This window comes from Ananas comosus, linkage group 9, assembly GCF_001540865.1.
Source record: "Ananas comosus cultivar F153 linkage group 9, ASM154086v1, whole genome shotgun sequence".
Classification (NCBI taxonomy): Eukaryota; Viridiplantae; Streptophyta; class Magnoliopsida; order Poales; family Bromeliaceae; genus Ananas; species Ananas comosus.
The window spans coordinates 107,025-127,574 of record NC_033629.1 but is presented as its reverse complement, the minus strand read 5'-3'; the positions used below and the strand labels follow the sequence as shown (position 1 = coordinate 127,574).

Here is a 20,550-nt window from a genome sequence, read left to right as displayed (position 1 = left end):
TCGGAAATATGAAGAGGAGAAAAATGCACAGCTTCTCTTAGCTGCATCTGATCCCGACTCTCCCGGTCTACCTGCACCTAAAGGAAACCTGAGAGCAAACTCCACCCGAACACGTGCAGGCAGCCACATCCTAAGGAGGAGAAAAAAAGGAACAAAGACTTCGCTTGCACATCTAATTTGGAACATCCGACAGTCTAGTAATTGAGTCAATTGCATTTAAACAGAACAACCAGAATCAAAGAATAGCATGGTTAGCACAACAGGATTACTCATATTGCCATTAAAGAAATCTAAAACATGAGCAACTGCAATACGAGAAAACTGCAGGGAGTTAATCAAGAAAGAAAAACTAAGTTGACACTCTATTTGAGACCTACCCTCTCCTTTTTCCACAAACATGAAAAACAAGAGTGGATCAGATGTATATCTATGGATCATAATGTTATCCTGAGTACGCACTGGAGCATTTCAGTATATTGGTTACTTCGCAGTTCGCACCCGCCTATAGAGTCTCTTTCCAGAATCTAACTGATCTATCGTTCCCACATGTGACAAATGCTGCCTCAGCTGGAGAGTGTTCTATCCACCTTGGCGCACCGATGTGATTGGACGGCAACCTTTCTGTAATTTCAGCGGTGAGAGCATCCCAAATAACAACCTGTAACCAATCTCATTTTAGTAGTATTTATCATCCAATAAGTATTATCAAGATCTGTGAAGCAGAGAGAACTAACCTCATTTTTCGGTTCGTCGACTGATAGAATGAATTCCTCTGTTTCATTGAAGACAGCCTACAAAACCATCCATTAGGTAGCACATAAGATGTTACATGACTAACCAATCAGCTGCAAATTGGAGAAGTAATCAAGAACAGAATCATCTGCTCTACTGAAGTGACTTTAACAATTGAGGGTTCCTCACATCACTAGTGGAACTGCGAGTTTGCAATATACACGAGCAAGAAACATTTTCTTCCTTCCTTTCACATTAAATTTTTAGAGATATTTCAGGTTTTGATTTCTTATGAGTAATATAGAATTTCCTACAGGTCGCATTAACTGAATTGATGTTTTTCCAAATGCTAGTTTAAGCATCCATATATATTGAAACAAGTATGAGAAGTTGATAAAAGATCGCATTTTAGACATTAGTAAGGCTGTGATGCTTTTAAGTGGAAGGAAGAGAATCAACCAACCTGGCAACGCAAGTGCGTGTGGATTGCACCCAGATATTGTTTGACCAGTCTTCCTGTGCCAACTTCCCATAACTTTATAGAAGAATCCTTCCCGCAAGATAGAATAAACCTAATAGATTGAAGCTGTGCATGTCATAATAAGGGAAAAGGAACACAAATAATAAAAGCGACAATCTGTTGTATCTTGGACCATGTAATTAACTAGGTATCAGCTTCATTATAACACAAGAATAACAAAGTTTCTCAGGAAGAAATGTACAACAAGAAAAATAAAATAAAATATTTAGAGCATACATAACATACCATACCTCTGGTCCTTTGTGAAACTTGCACTAGTGGCCTCAGCCAACCCATGTGCCCCAATTATAGACCGAACACATTGTGCAGTTACTCCATCCCATACACGAATAGAACCATCTTTCGAAGCTGTAACATAAGTACTGCCGGTAGTTGAATATCGCACCTACACCGAAAATTCCCAAAATGTAGGATAATAATTTCCTAAAAGTGAACTTTTTTTTTCAATCAAGATGGATGCATAATAGAAAGAAACCAACATGCCTGGTTGATGCCAGCATTCGCATTTAGGTCTTGGGCATTTGCTGACAAGTAACACTTGAAAGTATTGATATCATATAAATGCGGAATAGGATGATCAGTCCCTGTAAATTGGCTATCCCAGTCATTTCACTGTAGTGTAAACTAGGAACTACTAAGAATTGCAGGTAAACATATAACGGAAATTAAAAGAAAGGCATCTGATTTCAATTTTCACAACTTGACGCAGGTCCAGAGAACATAGTACAAGGCTTGTAAATTTAACAAAAACAAGACGATAGAAAGATACCGGCCAAGAGATATTCCCCAGAAGGATGAAAACAAACAGATCTCACATTATGCGTATCCTGTTCCAAAAATTTATACAAAATAATAAATAAGCTATTATAACCAATAGATTGATCCTACCGAACTGCATATTGAAGATAAAGTGATCATAAGAACCTGGATAACTCTAAAAGCTCTCCTAGCAACCGTTTTCGAAAAATCAAAGAACCTGAAAAGTTAATTTCAGATACATATAGGTTATGTTTGGTTTGCATGTACAAGTACCCCGAAAAGAGTTTCCAGATGGAAAACTTGTTTAAATGGATGGAAAAGTTGTTTAATGTCCAATAATGTGTGAAACAAGTTCTCCATCTACATATAATTGAATAACAGCAAGATTCAAGAAATGTAGCCTCTTGGAAAAATTTTTACAGAAAACGCAAAACAATTAACTTGAGATCTGCATTAACTTCTATTAGTAAATTTCTCCTTGTAAACATACTTAATTGTGTGGTCCTTTGCCCCAGATATCAATATAGTATTTTGCGGATGGAAATCCAAATCATTGATCGGCTGCAAGGGAACAGTAGACAGTGCATTACGAATAATATTACACCAACATGAAATACACACATTTAACAGATGCTATTATCAGTACACATTGAAAAAAAAAGAAGAAGCAAAACTGAAGTCAGTGAATTTATCATTCTGAATAAGACCGATAGCATAAAATATTTACCAAAGTTATTAGAAAAATAAAATCGCCTCCTATAACACAGACAAGCACATTTCAAAAGAGCTGGTAATAAATATCTGATTAAAGGGAGCACAACATGGCGTCTAGCAATTTGCATTTAGGGATATCAAAAAATAAAAGGGGTCTTACATTACATGAATTGATTACTGCCCAAATTATTACATTATCTAAAACTCGCAACATATACAAGTTTTCAATAGCTTATTAAAAATTGTCCTGACAACATTTCATGCTAAAGTCTTCCAGTACATAAATAAGAAGAGAAAGTAAACCATGGCTACCTGTAAATGATCATAAAATGTTCTAACAACAGGGCGAATAGGACCATCCCTGCCATCTCCAAGTATCATTTGCTTGACTTTTAAAACCTAGGGAAAACAAATAGGACTGTTGAAGAGCATTCAGAAACCATGATTGTGTACAGATACCACAATACTAACTGAAGCATACCTCGAAAAGCTTGATAGATGTGTCCGTACTCCCAGTTGCAAAGAATCTCCCATCAGGACTGAATCTTGCACATCTAGCAGCATTCTAAACGGCAGAACAAATCACAATACATCTTCACCATGTTCACATATGAATACAAAAAAGCCATCACTAAATGCATGTCCGAGACATGCATGCTTAAAAGAGCACAAACATACGAACACCGAGCATTCAAAGTCAATATCTATAGCACAGGTGATTCTAACACATTGGGGACATAGGTACTCCTCACATTGATTCTTCAGTCGATCACAAAAATCTATATCAACCCGTAAATCACAAATCACCTACTGTCGGCAAGTAATATAACAAAAGGCCCAGTTACTTAAAGGATTTTGAGAAAACCACGAAAGGCGTCACAAACTATCATTCCAATACCTTATGCTCTGAAACATGCCTGGTCTCATGCTTCGGGAAGCTCTTGGAGGAACCTTTAGTATCCTGCACCGCACTGGTTTCATAATTCAATATATCAGCCAAATATCTCGAAATGACAACAGCAAAAAGATGCATTAAGGGGCAGCTCAAAAAAAAATAATTGTAGAATTGTCTACACTACTGTGATACATAACATGCAAAAATGACACTATTACACGGAAAAGGCCCGATATGCGCACTTCACCTGAAATCTACAGCATTGGTAGGAAGATGAACCATGCCATATCCTGCCAACATCCCTCCAAAAGAATCAACACCAACACCACCAGAAGAAACTCCCCTCGACGCCTCGTCCCTCTCCGCCGCAAGACCCTATTTGCACCTACCAAAACCCAAATAAGCTAAAAAAGAACAATTTGAAGCAAAAAAAAAAAAAAAAGGTATATTTTTTCCCACAAAAATTGCATTAAAAATAGGACCTTTGCAACGAGTTCCAGAAGCTTGTTTGGGGGAGCTTCTGCGTTNAAAAAAAAAAAAAAGGTATATTTTTTCCCACAAAAATTGCATTAAAAATAGGACCTTTGCAACGAGTTCCAGAAGCTTGTTTGGGGGAGCTTCTGCGTTCAAAGGCGTCATGGTGGCCGAAGCAACTGCGGTCGCGGCCTACGTTAAACTAAATATATATTACTAATCAATTTTAAGTAATAATTTTTTGAAAAAAGGAGAGACTTTGGGGTATAAATTGGGGTAACTGGAAACGAGCATTGCCTGATTGAGATTGTGGTCGCGGAGATGGGTGACGATCAAAGCATTAACCTGGCGAAGGAGCGTCCCCTCCTGAAGGGTCTGCTCCAAATACGCCTCCATTATAATTGGGAGAATTTGGGAGTGTTTTGATTCAAAATTAAGCTAAAAAGAAAGCGTAGGAATCTAAATTTTCCTTCAAAAATCGAACTTTCATAACAAATTCAAGGCAAAATCGACACTTTCGAGGCGATTGAGTTTCGACTATATCTGAAAAGCCCCAAATCTGAGCTACTAAATTAACTCGCAGTGATCAATTTCTAAAACCCTAGCTCGCCAGGGAAAAGGACCCAAAAAAACAAAGTTTTTTTTTTTTTTTTAATGATAAAGGACACTTTAGGAGAAGAAACATTTAGCTGAACACAGTTTACCACGTCAGCTTTAAACCACACAGTGGATGCGGTGACTTCTCTCTCGTTTAAGGATTGTATTACTTTCTACAAAAAGCTGAGGGTACAGTTTCTCATCAGTTCTATCAGGTTAATTACTATGTTAATCATAAATTAAAATTTTGTCTTCATATATTATACACCCATATATCATCCAATCCAATTAAAATATTACATGTTATAATATAAGTAAAATATTGTAAAAAAATATTTATTTACTGTAATAGATTTTATCCCAAGAGCAAGAGCAAGAGCAAACTAAATGTAACTACACCAATAAAATAAATTTATTTAATGTAATAACTTTCGGTACAGAAGAAGATTAATTTGAAAAATTATGTATTTTTCTCGGCATTTATTAGCCTTCGATGAAAGGGCAATGAATGATAATGAGATGCCACTCAACACTGGTTTCCTCCAACTTTGTTTTAAAATGATTTATGCTTTTCAACTAACCATGCATGAATAATCAAAAATCACGACCCTCCAAAATAGTAGTAATCTGTGCATTAACCTGGAGAGAGGACACGCTACCTACTTAATGCAAATATATATATCCTTATTATGGGAATTTTCTACGGCAATTAGCAACGTCATGAAACTTCAATCATCGTGGCGGGCCCCGCAATGGGAAATTTCTTTGCCCCGTCGTTGGATTCGATTAATGAGGTGCTCTCAATTAAGCAAGCGTATAAATATTTATATGCATATATATTGTATTATAAAAAAGGCCTTAATCGAATAAGTCGGTTGGTGGAGGGTCATTGGCCTTGTGAGTACCAACCATTTGATAGGGACCCGATCTTCCTTTTTTTTTTTTTTTTAGAAAAAAACTTTCAAAACAACTATTTTGATTTCGCACTTTTTCATCTAAACACTGTATGATTTAAAATGTATTACTTTCGTATCAGGTAATTTTATTTTTTTTCTTTTTATTATTTTTTTCACTAATTTTTTTTGTTAAATCAGTAACAAAGTTAAAACTAAAAGGTAATAAAATAAATATTCGATAAACTATAGATAAGGTATCTAAAGTTTTTTGTATATGATTTACCGAAAAGTTAACGAAAGGACCGGCGAAAAAAGAAAAATAAAACCACATGATACTAAATTGATTCATTTTAAATTATAGAATACTAAAATAAAAAAGTGCGAAACCAAAGAGGTTGTATTTGAAGTTTACCCTTTTAGTTTTTATTTAATTTTTCTTTATGCGGACGAGCCCTTGTATGCGTATTTGTTTTAAGTACAGGGGCAAGCTTGCAATGTATGCTCTCTCTCTCTCTCTCTCTCACCACCGACAGAAAGAGAGTGAGGAGGAAACTTGCCACTCCTCACAAATCACAAATCACAAAAAATCACACCCACTCATTTTCTTCTTCTTTTTTTTGTTTTTTGTTTTTCCTTTAATTATTATTTTCTTTGTCGGCTTGCATGTGTTGCGCTCTTTTCCATTACCACCTTCCGCCAATAATTAACTCTAACTAATCCCATTAGTCAAGAGCGCCAAAACTGTTGCTCTTCCATATTCGCCCCTGCTTTCTATTTCCTTTTAGTTTTTTTTTTTTTTCTTCCGAGTTTCTAATTTTTTTCTATTAATATCAAAACAAATGTCATGACTTTCTTTTTTCTTTTATTACAATAAAGCTTCAAGGCCATCTTTCTTTCATAATATTTGATATAATAATTTCTTCTATTTATTAATTTTTTTTATTTTATAATTTTTATTTTACATGTATAATTTAATCTATCTGTTCATAAATAAATTTTAAATTTAGGTATTGCTATAAATTTAATTATATTATTTTTTTCACATATAGGGAGGAATAAAAAAGATAACCGTATAATATTTTACGAGAATTATATTAAAAACGTTGAACGACTCGAAAAAATAAATAAATAAATAAATAAATAAATATATATATATATATATATATATAAGTCCGGCTGGGATATTATCGATAGTACCAAGCGTTTGATACTATTAAATTTTCTACCGTTAGATTTAATTATTTAACTATTTTTATTCATTAGATTATACTATTTAATTAATAACTCAATCAATCTTAGGGGGTCCATATCATTGTAACCGTATATTTTTTCATCTAATAGCCGAAACCTAATAGCACCAAATGTTTAGTGCTATCGATAGTATTCCAGTCTAATTATATATATATATATATATATTATTAGATCGTGCAGAAAACTACGCCGACAAATAATACGGATTTAATTAATGGGAGTTGTAATTTAAAATGCTAAGGGTATTTTGGGCAATAAGAAAAGAGTGGGAGCAGCGAGGTGTCTTATTTGCTCCGGATGTAGTAGTAAATCACGAAATGAGGGAGGAGGGTAAGCGGAACGTGACTTATTTTATTTATAATAATCGGGGGAGAATTAAACACAACACACACGCTCCATCTCTCTCTCTCTCTCTCTCTCTCTCTCTCTCTCTAGCACATGCTTTAACCTCCACCATGACTCTCCATTCCAGATCTTAGAGAGGTATAGGTAGGTCACTACCACTCACACGCACACACACACACGCACACTATCTCTCTCTCCCCCCTCCTCCGCGATCGGGGCTCCATTGCCAATCTCCATTGGAGCTCGGAATCAAATCTCCGAAGAGATCTGATAATGGAGGTGGGTAGTGTTACTATGAGCTCTTCCTCCTACCCCCCCATTCTCAGATTCGTCTCAAAGCTCGCACCTTTCGCCGCTTCTCTCGTGCTCCTCCTTATCCTCAACGCTCCTACTTCGACAGGTTCGTAGCCAGATCGATCTCATGTTTAGTCCTGTTTTTCTCCACGATCCAGTCGCGTTTCTTTGGGAGATTTGATCTTTCAGATGCTTCGATTTGCGTTTTTAACCCAATTGATGCGAAGGGTTTTGGAAAAGAAATTTTATAGTTTTTCTGATGTTCTCAACTTTTCCTTTCCTAAATCCAACCGCATTTTAATGTAATTGCAGTTTCTGATCATGCCAGAGGATTGGAAATTACGAAATTTACGAGTGAAATGCTTTAAGGCCAATTCCGTACTAAATTTTCCCCTAAATGGAAGTCAACACGAATCAGTGATCTGTCTTTTTATACGAATCAAGTTGACGAGGAAAAGGAGCAAATTTTTGTACAAAATTAGCAGTTTTGACTTTTTAAGTATTTGAACCTCTTGGAAGCGAAGTTTGGAACTTTATTCGATTGTTTTTTTGGGAACTTCTTTGTATTTATATTCCCTAGCATTTACTATTCTAGAGATTTGCATCAAAAATTTCTTTTTTCATTCTCCATGATAAGAGATCTGTTATAAATCCGATTGTCATTTATTATCAAAACTTCGAAAATAAGAACAAGACTTGCTAATTAAATAAGATAGATCTGATGGTTGCTAATCCAAACTGAAGGCCTTATGAGCCGAGTTGTTAGTTGTTACTGATTTTAACCAACGGAGTTCTTATTTTATATTTCGCAGAATTTTTTTGAACCGCTACAATAATTGTTCTATAATTTTGAAGAAGCAGAAAATTTGTTTACATTGTGGGTCTTAACTGTAAAATTAGATGTGTGCCCTAGATCACAAATTCAAAGCCATATAACAATGTATAACTGCTATTCTATGCTTGTTGTTTGTTATCAACTATTGCTGTCTTGGCAAAGTAATTAAAATTTGAGTAAGGCAGGAATTATTCTTTCTCATCCTTTGATGTCTGTCCCTAATGGATATTCTCTTTTTCTTTAACAGAAGCATTCGACTCTCTCGACCCAAATGGAAACATTACCATTAAATGGGATGTTATGCAGTGGACTCCTGATGGCTATGTTGTAAGTACATACTAATGTCAGAAATTTGGGTTTATTGCGTGTTTCCTATTAATATACTAAATTATGCAACTAATTCTCTTTCAGGCTGTTGTCACGATGTTCAATTTTCAACAATACCGCCATATCCAAGCTCCCGGCTGGACGCTAGGATGGACATGGGCCAAAAAGGAAGTCATTTGGTCAATGGTCGGGGCCCAAACTACTGAGCAGGGAGATTGCTCCAAATTCAAAGGGAACATCCCTCACTGCTGTAAAAGAGATCCGACAGTTGTCGATCTGCTTCCTGGCACTCCGTACAATATGCAGATTGCGAATTGCTGCAAGGCCGGAGTTATTAGTTCATTCAATCAGGATCCAGCCAGTGCCGCTAGCTCATTTCAGGTTAGCGTGGGTCTTGCTGGGACAACAAATAAGACAGTCAAATTGCCCAAGAACTTCACACTTAAAGCTCCTGGGCCTGGTTATACTTGTGGGCTCGCGAAGATTGTGAAGCCCACTAAGTTTGTTACTCAGGATGGGAGAAGAACTACCCAGGCTCTAAGTAAGTTTCTCTTATGAAGTTCTCTGTTTCTTTTAGATGATGCAATCTTGGGTACTGAAGCAGCTTTCTTTATATTTATGATCATGAAGTGAAATTTTGACTATTGATCTAACCTGAAAGACCGACTTAACATCCTTTGTTGGTATTTGTGAGGAAAAGGAAAAAAAGACTGATAGCAGGACCAGTTCATAGTTCTTGTGCATCAGTATGTTGTTCTGATATCCAGCTTATATAAGCTCTGCTGTCTAAATTGTGGCAATAAATTTCAAAGTAACAGAGTACTAAAAAGTTACTATATAACTGAATTCTTGCTACTACAAAGTGATGCTCCTGTGATGTTTAAAGCAGCAAATATCAAGCAACTATTTTGTTTCTGTTGCAACCACGAAACTTTATGTAGATTATATTCAGAACATCTGGGTTGTTTGAGGATTTTATTCCATAAGGAGATATAAGATAATTTGAAAAAATACCTGATGATGCTGATTTATTATTTCTGTCGTGTCTATCTTCCTTCATTTGTCATATCTGATTAACTTGTCTCCATCTTGATGCAGTGACATGGAATGTTACCTGCACATACTCCCAATTTCTTGCTCAGAAGACTCCAACATGCTGTGTATCTCTCTCATCTTTCTATAATGACACCATCGTCAATTGCCCAACATGCTCTTGTGGCTGCCAAAACAACAATACTCAACCAGGAAGCTGCGTGGAGTGAGTTATATTGACTTCTTTGCTCTGTTATTTTGCATATTTATTATAAATTAGTACAACATTGATAATTCTTTATGTACTTTTCACAGGGGTGATTCACCTTATCTAGCTTCTGCCATTAATGGCCCTGGCAAATATAGTTACCAGCCTTTGGTTCAGTGCACTTCGCATATGTGCCCCATCAGAGTGCACTGGCACGTGAAGCTTAACTATAAAGACTACTGGCGAGTGAAGATCACTATCACGAACTTCAATTACCGCATGAATTACACCCAGTGGAACTTGGTTGTTCAGCATCCTAACTTTGATAATCTCACCCAACTGTTTAGCTTTAATTACAAGTCAATCACTCCTTACGGAGCTGCTATAAGTAAGTCGTCTTGCCAAATGAAATTTCTCTATATCTATTTTTCTATGTATTCACTACATTTAATTACTCAATTACTTACATGCCCGCCCCATTCAAATGTTTCTCTCTCTTCAGATGATACTGCAATGCTTTGGGGGATAAAGTTCTATAATGATTTGCTTATGGAAGCTGGTCCTTATGGAAACGTGCAGTCCGAACTTCTTTTCAGGAAAGACGCAAATACCTTCACTTTTGACAAGGGATGGGCTTATCCACGCCGCATTTATTTCAACGGCGATAACTGTGTTATGCCACCTCCAGATGCATATCCATGGTTGCCTAATGCTTCACCTCTATCAAAGAGACCCTTCTCACTTCGTGTTAGGGTCTTTTGGATGGTCCTCATGGGCTTGCTGCTTTTTGTATAATGAAGGAAATTAAGCTATTGGGTATGTTCCATGGGAAGTACAACAAGCTTTTTTTGGTGGATTTTAGAGTCTCAAGCTGGAAAATTTGCTAAAGGAATCGGGATGAAGCTGCTTCAGGTTATTGCTTGCACTTTGGCCATGTTGTATTTATTGTTCTGTATACTGAGAAAATCTCAATTCAATGGACTTTGTTACTGCATTCTGCTATTGTATTGTAGTAGAACTTCATAATGTACTCAGAGTGTAGTCTATTTGTATGACATTATTTGTTGTAGGAAAATGGGGCTGTTTCCAATAATGTTTGATAAGATTATTGAACAAGAACTCAATGTTCATTGATGTTGAGGATTAAGTATTTTATTTTATAAAATATATAATTTTGAGTAGCTTAATTATCATTCTCCATTGATCCCCTGCATTGTTTCTTAGTACAGTCGTTATATGAGCTTGTGATCTCCTTAATGTACTTCATTTCATGAGCCCCCCTACTTGAAAAAAAATTGTAACACTTGAAAAGGAGTACATGCCTATATATGTGCTGGAACTGGCAAATAGTAAGGTCAACTGCGGCATGAATTTTGGTGGCTTGGAGATTTTAGATATAATTTAGCAACTGAAATATTACCGTCATAACATTATTGCAAACAGTAGGAAATTATAAATCTAAATTATGATATTGCTCAGTTGATTTTGATGCTCATTAAAGGAGAATTAATGAATTCTTAAACCGAAAAAATCCTCCTTGTTGCAATTAAAAGAGAGTCGCAAATAATTAAGAATAATTTACCAGTACAATAGAACATCAGCAAATATTTGGCCTTCTGTTTTTGTAATGGGGCACTACCATCAGAAAATTTGGGACATGAGCTCTGCCCATCTGTAGTAAAACTGTGTATGAACAGGAGAAGACACAATTGGGGATATTTTCTAGAGAGGAAAAGCCTAAGGTATCCACCCAATGGAAATTAAAGATGGAAAATTGAGTTGTGTGAGGTTCTTCAACAGAAGCAGATAATGCGATAACAAATACCCCACTAAATAGTCTAGAATGGTTCGCATTAGTTCCCAGGGACACCACATCAGAAGAAACTCTGAGAATTTACACCAAATATATGGTGCCTGTCCTTGGTAAAGGACACAAGGTTTTGGGAGTGCATTACCTGGTAAGTCCATAACAATGATACTGAAACCTTCAGTTAAGAATTCTATCAGTATTTAGTATGTCATCGAGACAGAAGATTGATCCTTGATTACGCAAATAAATATGGAGTGCAATAATCTGCCAATGCTTTGTGTTTTGAACTGATTTAGGAATGCTAATTCAGACTAAAAAGTTCAACTGTAAAAGCTATAGAGAACTTATGGTAGAGAGATATAACCATGGTAATGAACTGAATTGAATTTGCATAGCCAAATTAATACCCAGTATTCTTTCACAACTGAAGGAAGATTGAACTGCCAATATGTGATAGATTCGCAAAGCACTCCACAGAGCACTCAAGATCATTCAACCACTGGAACAAAATCATGCTAAGGCTAGTTTATACAAGGGGCAAGGCGCAACGCTGACAAATATATCTTACCAGAGAATGATGGGCGGGGATTGGTGAGGAAAACAGCATCAGATCTCTCAACAAGGCAAGACACAATGCTGTTGTTTGTATCGGCATTGATCTCAGTTTCAATCGGGGCGAAATGATTATGTAGGAGCCTTTTATACGATAACAGAGGAGAAAAAAAGCAGCAGCAGGTGCAATAGCTCATCAGTTGCCGGTTAGTGTCCACTCCTCTTATATATATCTCTTTATGCAACGTTCCTGTGTGTTAAAGCAATGCCTTGGTTGCAAGAGAAAAAGTGGGGGAAACTTGAGAGAACTTCCCAACGTACTGCTAGCTGGTGTGGAAAAGAGACACTAATATAACATTTTCTTTGATTAGGAAAAAAATATATATAAATATATATTGTAGGTGGAAAAGAGACACTAATATAACATTTTCTTTGATTAGGAAAAAAATATATATAAATATATATTGTAGCCTTTTTTTTTTTTGTGTGTAAAGCATGTTCTTAGGACTTCCACAAATATTTAGGGAAAAATATATAAATATAGAAGACCAAGAGTCAACCAACTGATCTTAAATCCAATGGAAATTTACCAATAAAAAGAATTAATTAAATGATTCACATACATAATCTCTCCGAAGATAAGATGGTGATGATTGATGTTCATGTTCTGAGCTTATTTGTATTTGTGTATAAGATTAATACTTGTCCACAGTAGCAGGACTTGAAAAGGAAGCAAAGAAATGAGAAGCAGATGAAAGGTCCCAATCTGAAGTATACTGCACAGCCAACATCGGTTTCAGACTCGAAAAGAAGCAACACAACTAGGCTGTTTCTGGACAAATAGAATCAGAAGCAATAATTACCTGATGATAAGCTGTTGTTTTTCCTAATTCTCCAAATCATGCCTGGAGGTGCGTAAATACAAGTAGGAAAGTAAGAATTCTCTCCTCTTCTTCCTTAATACGTAAAATTCCTATAGCTTTTTAAGAGCCGCATGAAACTGCACCGTAGAAAGATGATCTGTCATCATCTGTGGTGCCAATTTCCCGGTCATTGTTAGTGCTAATGATCGTATTATATTATTAGACAGGTAATGCGAGTCCTTTTCCATCAGGTATGTAAATCGAAAGTATAAGTATGAGAAATAGCCACATAGGAGAAGACGATACTCATCAATAGGTTGCATTGTCGCCGTAAAAACATAACCAATGAATCACCAAAATGCCGCCCAAAAAACAACATACCTTCCTGAGACTAGCCGTGTTAATTTTCATCTTGTAACCAACCTGTTCGGAACTAACTTTGCACAAACTGCAGGCTAACAGAACGGCCGTAATCGGCGGGATAGACCGAAACCAGAACATATATGTATTCATGGAAGTCATGAAATTTTAAACCCCAGAAATCAACTTCACACCAAGTTCAATTCTGGCAGAAAATGAATTAGAAAACTACAGCAGCAATCCTTTCCCAAATCGATAATAGAGCAGGCGATAGTGCAAACCTAGCAGTACAAGCAGAACGAGAAGAAAAAGAAAAGCAAAGCAAAGCAAAGCAAGCGGACCAACACGTCAAATTAAGGTCCACTTTTACAGTTGCTCCTACGAGTTTTGGGAGGTGGCTCTCAAGGCCTCAGCCTCTGCCTCTGCAATAGCCATAGGATTGGCGGCGGCGGCGGCGGCATCGGTTTCTGTTTCTTCGTCCTTCTCGCCCTCTCTCTCTTGAGCCAGCTTCTCCCCTTCTTGCATCGCAGCTCGCTGTTCGGCCTGCAGGCGCTGCATTTCCTCTTCCTGCTGCTGCCTTTCGAACCACGTATCCGCGTCCGCCCAAACTAAAACAGAAAGGCAAAAGCAAAAGCAGATCAGTCTCATCTCATCTCTTCTCTTCTCTTCTCTTCTCTTCTCTTCTCTTACCGCGCGCAACACAACAAAAGACAACAAAAAGACAACAAAAGACGACAACAGACGACAAAAGAGGAACGATGAGAATGTAATCCAAGGGAAAAGAGGGGGAAAGAGAAGAGGAGGAGGAGGAGGAGGAGGAGGCGGCGGAGGCGTACTGGGTTGGGCGGCCCATCCTTGCTCGCCGCCCTTGATGCGCTCCGGGTGGGCGTAGTTGACGGTGAGGACGCGGCCGAAGAGCTCGGCGCCGTCCATGTTGTCGATGGCGGCGGCGGCGTCCTCGCGCTCCAGGAAGGTCACGAAGCCGAAGGAGCGGTGCTTCTGCGTCGCCTGGTCCAGCGGCGTCTTCACGTCCTTTATGTCCCCGAACGGCACGAACGCCGCGTGCAGTACCTTCTCGTCCACCTCCTCCGCCAAACCCCCTGCGCAGAGGCAATTCGTCGAACACAAAGGCGAGGCCCTCGGACACATAGAATGATTCATTCGAGGAAATTCAAGATTCGATCATTATTATTATTATTATTATTATTATTATTAAAAAAACAAAACAAAATTACCTACGTAGACGGTGTTCTTCTGCACTCCCTGGGGGTTCATGTCGTCGAAGCGCGGCGCGCTCTCTTCCCTTCCCTACTTCCCTTCTGAGTTCTCTCTCCCCTTCCCTAAGTTCCCCTCTGTACTCTGTAGTGGAGGAGTCGGCACTCGGCAGCCCTCGCGAAAGCGCCGCCGTTTTTCTCTCTCTTTTTCCCCCCTTAGTCTTACCCCTCCTCTCCCATTAATGAATCACAATGGGCTTCCAAATTAGAATCCTTGGAGAGCCCAAGGTCGCGTGAAGTGAACGTGACTTGTTTCGGGCTAAACCCGAACTCGATAGGCCCAGGGCCATAATTGGGCTTGTCGGGTTCATTATGTATGTATGCTATTGCTGTGTTGATGAGAGGGGCCTTCTCCTGTTTATTTAAGCTGGGCCTAGGTCCTCCACTAGGGATCGCACTCGATGGGCTCGGCCAACACCACTCGTCTACGTGCATCCGCATCGGCCCTCTTGTCGGTGCTTCCCTTTTTTTCTTGACAAAGCGTTTGTAAGATATCATCATCAAATCCACTATCGGAAAATCGAGCGAGTCGTGCGAATCACCACCATCCGCCACGAACGACGGTAGTCGGTAGGTAGGTTTTGTCTTTATCAGAGAGCAAGTTTATAAGAAAATATGTATCCTTATTCCTATCTTTGTCACGTACCAAACAATGCTTTACACCTATTTGTGCCTTGGGTTAGAATTTGTTATTATTATTGTTATTGTTATTATTTTTTATGGTTCAAAAGGCACTACCAACTTTAAAGTTAAAAGATCCAGTAACAGCATCCTGGTTCAAAAGGCACTACCAACAGTAAAGTTAAAAGATCCAGTAACAGCATCCGGTTGCAATGAAACTACAACTGCTACCCGCTTTGTCTATTTCATTTAGAAATAAACTTAGCTGAAAATATGAATCAACTAGAAGTCGAACTTGGGATTTCGGATACCAACCACCAAATTTTTGCCACTCGTGCTAGGAACGGTCGATGGTTTAAAAGCATTATTATGTAGGTTTTGTTAACATAACAAGAACCTCCTATATTTTTTGTCCATCGTCAAAGCAGGTAACTTGTTTGCAAAATCCAAGCAAATAGGCACTTTATCGATCGCGTCATACTTGGTTTTAAATTAAGATCCAGAAAAAATAATAATAACCTGTGTAAACATGCGTGGAAACAAATATATCAATTACCGGTAGTAAATCGGGTTCGAATTCAGATCGTGATTTGACCCAATCCCTGCTTCTTAACACCCTTTTGCCTAAACTCTCGAACGACAAAGTCTCTATATTCCCGCACATTAATTACAAACTTTTGTAAGCACGTAGTGGAACAAAAATCAAAGTAAATTCCACTTTGGATTGCTCATACCTCAACCACGCACATGTGACACCACATATGCAACGCTTTCCCTTCCGTGGATTCTTTAACGCCCAGTTTGACAAGTTCGGTACGAACGGGCCAATGAGAAGATGCCACGCCAGAGGAGAGGACCACGCATGTGGACTCACGTTGTGTTGAGTTTGGTTCGACGCCATAGAAAATTGCAAAATGCAAAATAATAATAATAATAATAATAATATATAAATATGGGGATCGAAGATGCATAGAAGGGGGAAAGTTGACTTGAGAAAGCATGTTAGGCCCATTCCCCTTTCCAACTCAATACGACGAAGAAAAATCATGTGCCTGATTTTGCATCAAAGTGATGGCGCCGATGCTTAACCATCTCAAATATTCCCGCATTCCCATGCCGTACGTGCCTACTAGTGCGTATGCCACCAAAAACTGGCTATTTCAACGCATGAATTACTTGCATAGATCTACTCCCTCTACCTCATCTCTTGTTGTGGATCAAGCCAATTGAAGCGCAATTTACCCATTCAAGCATGCATCATTAATGCTTGTTGATTTTGGGCAGTCTCGTGCACTGTATCTAGATACCTTATTTAGGTTGGACTCCGTCCATTTACCTAATTTATTAGGCTGCCTTCATGCTCAGAATTTTTTTTAGCAGAGGTCAAATTTATGGCCTAATGGATAGGTTGTCGATCAAATTCCTCATCATTAAACTACTAGTCGCTCGATCAAATTGAATTGTATAAATAATTTTATAATTTTTTTTTAGTTCAACCGGCTGACTCGTTATTTATACTTGAAAATTTTATCTAAGTATCAAGACTTAACTATATCCGCCATTTAATTATGATAGTAGATATGAATTATATATAAATATATCTTTTAGTAAACTGTTTTGATTATCTAAATTTTATTACAATCTATTTGCAAAATTGTTACTAGACTATTCTGATAATAAAATGTTGGGATAAGAATAAGCATAATGCAGTAGTAACAAGTAAAAGTCAGATCAATTCGTGGAGGAGAAAAATGATTAATAAGTTGATTAAGTATAACCACACTTTTATTCCAATCCAATTCTCTTCGTCAAACACAGAACGGGTCCTCCTCCCCCTCCCCCTCCCGACTCCCCCGCTCCCCTTTTAAATACACCACCCCTCTCTCTCTCTCTTCCCAACTCCATCTCTGTTCAAATCACCGCTCCTCTTCTTCCTCCTCCTCCTCCTCCTCCTGTAGCAATGGCGAGTGGGTCGGTTCCGATGACGCCGCCTCTCCACGATGAGCTCGACATCGTGATCCCGACGATCCGGAACTTGGACTTTTTGGAGATGTGGAGGCCCTTTTTCCAGCACTACCACCTGATCATAGTGCAGGATGGGGATCCCACGAAGACCATCAAGGTCCCCGAAGGCTTCGACTACGAGCTCTACAACCGCAACGACATCAACCGGATCCTCGGCCCCAAAGCCTCCTGCATCTCCTTCAAGGACTCGGCCTGCCGATGCTTCGGCTACATGGTCTCCAAGAAGAAGTACATCTACACCATCGACGACGATTGCTTCGTGAGTTGCTCCCCCTTCTCCCTCATCTCTCTATCTCTGTGTGTGTGTGTGTGTTTTTTTTTTCTTAATTCGCACTTTTGCTTTGATCTGAGATAATTTTGAGTCCGGGTCTGAGGTTTTAGGGTGATGGGGGAGTTGGGATAGGGGAGAAAGGTGCGATCTTGCGCACGGGGAATCTACGGATTGTTGCGGTTACTGTTTATCTCACGATAAATTAGATTTCGCTTGGAAAAGATAGTCTTTCAGGGGGAACTTCCAATTCCATTTCCGTTTCTCTCTTTTCTTTTTTCTTTTTTTCTTAAATTTTCCTTACCTTGGTTAGGAATTTTTGGTCTGTGGAGTTGGATGTTGCGGATTTGCCTTGTGCTTTCCTCATGCAATTCGCATCTGCTGCAGCTTCTTTTACTTTCTCATCTGCCTTTAGGAAATTATTGAATTTATGTACGATAGCCATTTCGTTCTTTAACATTGCTAACTACATCTTTGGCCATATTATTTGCAACTGGTTTAAATTAAACTGTAATTGTAAATATATACCTTAGTCTAAACTAGTTTGCTGCTTCAATCTCTAGATTGTTAGGTCTATGGGAGTTAAAGACACAATTACCCGTTTCCTTCTCCGTGATAAAATAAAAATTGTCACCGTCTTTAAATTGATTAGATTGCTGGAGAATGGGAGTTGTGCAATGTCGATATTTGAATTTTACTTTATAATTTTCTTAAAGAATGTAGTAAATTAACACTTTGAATCGGTAACACATGCTACTGCAACTTCCACCAAAATAATGGTACTTCTTTTTGAGACCCACTGGTAGGTGAGATATCCATGTGGAACATCATGCTGTGGTGGACTACAGCAGTAGCAAATGGTACCATGGACTTTAGTAAAGAGTTTCTTAGAGCACATGCTGAAATCAATGGCATTGATCCTTTTGGGCATTTGCCTTGTTAAAAGTCGTGAGTCAAATGGTTCAATCATCTTTATTCATACACTCCAGCTATGATGAACCATCCTGTAAACTTTTCTTTTTATAAACATCTAAATTTACCTTTTATGTTAACGAAAATTTGAGCAACGTAGGAAAGATTTACTTCCATATCCAAGGTCGGCAGCACTGCCGTCATATATGCATTCCCTGGTTCTATATTTTATGGATTGTGGAATACTATATACACACGTGCACAGGATACATTTATTTATTTATTTATTTGTGCTTCGTTATTCTGTCTGCTTGATATGCAATGAAGAAAGTGCTCCTGATGAATACAGACCTTAGCTATTTTCAATTATATTGTTATTTAATATAATGCCATTTGTATATTTCAAATAGGTGGCAAAGAACCCATCAGGCAAAGATATCAATGCACTTGAGCAGCACATAAAGAACCTTCTGTGCCCTTCGACGCCCTTCTTCTTCAACACTCTGTACGATCCCTATTGCGAAGGTGCGGACTTTGTTCGTGGGTATCCTTTTAGCCTTCGAGAAGGTGTACCGACTGCTGTTTCTCACGGCCTTTGGCTCAACATTCCTGACTATGATGCTCCGACCCAGCTTGTCAAGCCTCGTGAGAGAAACACAAGGTGCCTAATCATTTTAACGCTGGAGGGTCTCATGGTTTGCGTCTTCTTTTAATTTATCAAATCTTGTTAATATTTCTCTGTTTTGACCCATAAGGTATGTGGACGCTGTTCTTACTGTGCCTAAGGGAACCTTATTCCCTATGTGCGGTATGAACCTTGCTTTCGACCGTGAGCTGATTGGACCTGCAATGTACTTTGGGCTTATGGGAGACGGCCAGCCCATTGGACGTTACGATGACATGTGGGCCGGATGGTGTGTGAAGGTCCGTATTTCTGCTTGCTTTCTCAATGCTTTCATCATGTTCTCAGCTTATATTATGTGATTGCCGTTAATGGTTTACCATCCCCAATCCACCGGGCCCCTGAACTATCATGCTCTACATATTGCTGCCTGAAGTAGCAAACTTTTAAAAAATAGTAGAACAATCCGGCCGTTTAAATCAATCACCTATTTCTTATGTCAGTCATCTTTTGATCACAATTGTTTGTCAATTGAGAGCCAAATGACTGGAATGCTCATAACTCATCTAGGCATACAAAAGAAGAGGGTTAGGCAAAACTGTCTAGCGTCACATGACGATCATGGGCTATGTTAGGCACGACCAACAGTTTCCTTCCAATGTTGAAAGTTTGGATGGCCGTCTATAAAAGCACGGTGTTTAAGGGGTCTAGTTCATTTTCCTCTTTAGTTGGAATAGGCGGCGATAATAGTATTTCCTAAGCTCTAAGACTGGTGATAAATAATCCAGGTTATCTGTGATCACTTGGGATTGGGAGTTAAGACTGGCTTGCCATATATCTGGCACAGCAAGGCGAGCAACCCCTTTGTGAACTTGAAAAAGGAGTACAAGGGCATATTCTGGCAAGAAGAGATAATCCCTTTCTTCCAGTCCGTAGCCCTTTCGAAGGAGTGCACCACTGTTCAGAAATGCTACATTGCGCTCTCCGAGCAGGTTAGAGAGAAGCTTGGGAAAGTGGACCCCTACTTCACTAAGCTCGCGGATGCTATGGTCACCTGGATCGACGCGTGGGATGAGCTCAACTCGTCTGGAGCTGCAGCTGCATTGCCCAACGGCACGGCCAATGGCAAATAGATTAGTCTATTCAACTTCGATTTACTTTGCTTGAATTGAATATCTTAGTCAAAATTTTCTTTTTCTTTTTCTTTTTTTTTTTCCTGAAGAACACATATTTTATTTTATTGTTCCCTATTGTCGCGGGGTGTCTTTTTGCAGGTGGGTTATTGTAGTCATTTATCATACATTGAGGTGAAAAATAAATGCTCTTACTTTGTGTTCTGAATA

General features: G+C 38.5%; 4 protein-coding genes and 1 long non-coding RNA gene across 14 annotated transcripts; 3 read left to right on the top strand and 2 right to left on the bottom strand.

Moving 5' to 3' along the window:
• LOC109714984 (cleavage stimulation factor subunit 50) lies at positions 193 to 12,453 on the bottom strand. Of its 9 annotated transcripts, none has more exons than XM_020239754.1 (15): positions 12,279 to 12,444; positions 4,413 to 4,505; positions 4,224 to 4,307; positions 3,889 to 4,016; positions 3,645 to 3,707; positions 3,228 to 3,300; positions 3,059 to 3,145; positions 2,523 to 2,593; positions 2,198 to 2,249; positions 2,043 to 2,100; positions 1,757 to 1,857; positions 1,504 to 1,658; positions 1,196 to 1,304; positions 735 to 791; positions 193 to 658 (listed from the first exon to the last, which is right to left on the bottom strand). In XM_020239754.1, exons 1-15 carry the CDS (start codon positions 12,363 to 12,365, stop codon positions 503 to 505), a joined length of 1,374 nt encoding a protein of 457 aa, XP_020095343.1. In that variant the 5' UTR covers positions 12,366 to 12,444; the 3' UTR covers positions 193 to 502. The 9 variants fall into 9 exon arrangements, 8 of the variants coding, with proteins under 8 accessions (XP_020095343.1, XP_020095342.1, XP_020095345.1 ...); XM_020239753.1 differs by having other exon boundaries at positions 3,228 to 3,311; positions 3,645 to 3,717; positions 12,279 to 12,442; XR_002217473.1 differs by having other exon boundaries at positions 575 to 658; positions 1,196 to 1,318; positions 3,228 to 3,311; positions 3,645 to 3,717; positions 12,279 to 12,453.
• Positions 7,209 to 11,087, top strand: LOC109714983 (COBRA-like protein 3). The gene is made up of 6 exons (XM_020239752.1): positions 7,209 to 7,604; positions 8,581 to 8,660; positions 8,745 to 9,201; positions 9,759 to 9,918; positions 10,008 to 10,288; positions 10,403 to 11,087. The coding sequence occupies exons 1-6, from the start codon at positions 7,478 to 7,480 to the stop codon at positions 10,693 to 10,695; spliced, it is 1,398 nt and encodes a 465-aa protein (XP_020095341.1). The 5' UTR covers positions 7,209 to 7,477; the 3' UTR covers positions 10,696 to 11,087.
• On the top strand, positions 12,370 to 13,249 carry LOC109714988. Its single transcript, XR_002217474.1, has 2 exons — positions 12,370 to 12,468; positions 12,975 to 13,249. It is a non-coding gene; the product is annotated as an uncharacterized LOC109714988 (long non-coding RNA).
• Positions 13,608 to 15,260, bottom strand: LOC109714986 (peptidyl-prolyl cis-trans isomerase E). 2 transcript variants are annotated; one of them, XM_020239764.1, is made up of 3 exons: positions 14,721 to 15,260; positions 14,322 to 14,585; positions 13,608 to 14,093 (listed from the first exon to the last, which is right to left on the bottom strand). In XM_020239764.1, the coding sequence occupies exons 1-3, from the start codon at positions 14,758 to 14,760 to the stop codon at positions 13,864 to 13,866; spliced, it is 534 nt and encodes a 177-aa protein (XP_020095353.1). In that variant the 5' UTR covers positions 14,761 to 15,260; the 3' UTR covers positions 13,608 to 13,863. The 2 variants fall into 2 exon arrangements, with proteins under 2 accessions (XP_020095353.1, XP_020095352.1); XM_020239763.1 differs by lacking the exon at positions 14,721 to 15,260 and having other exon boundaries at positions 14,322 to 14,647.
• Positions 17,268 to 20,550, top strand: LOC109714985 (UDP-arabinopyranose mutase 1-like). Its single transcript, XM_020239762.1, has 4 exons — positions 17,268 to 17,664; positions 18,996 to 19,246; positions 19,341 to 19,509; positions 19,996 to 20,550. Exons 1-4 carry the CDS (start codon positions 17,341 to 17,343, stop codon positions 20,338 to 20,340), a joined length of 1,089 nt encoding a protein of 362 aa, XP_020095351.1. The 5' UTR covers positions 17,268 to 17,340; the 3' UTR covers positions 20,341 to 20,550.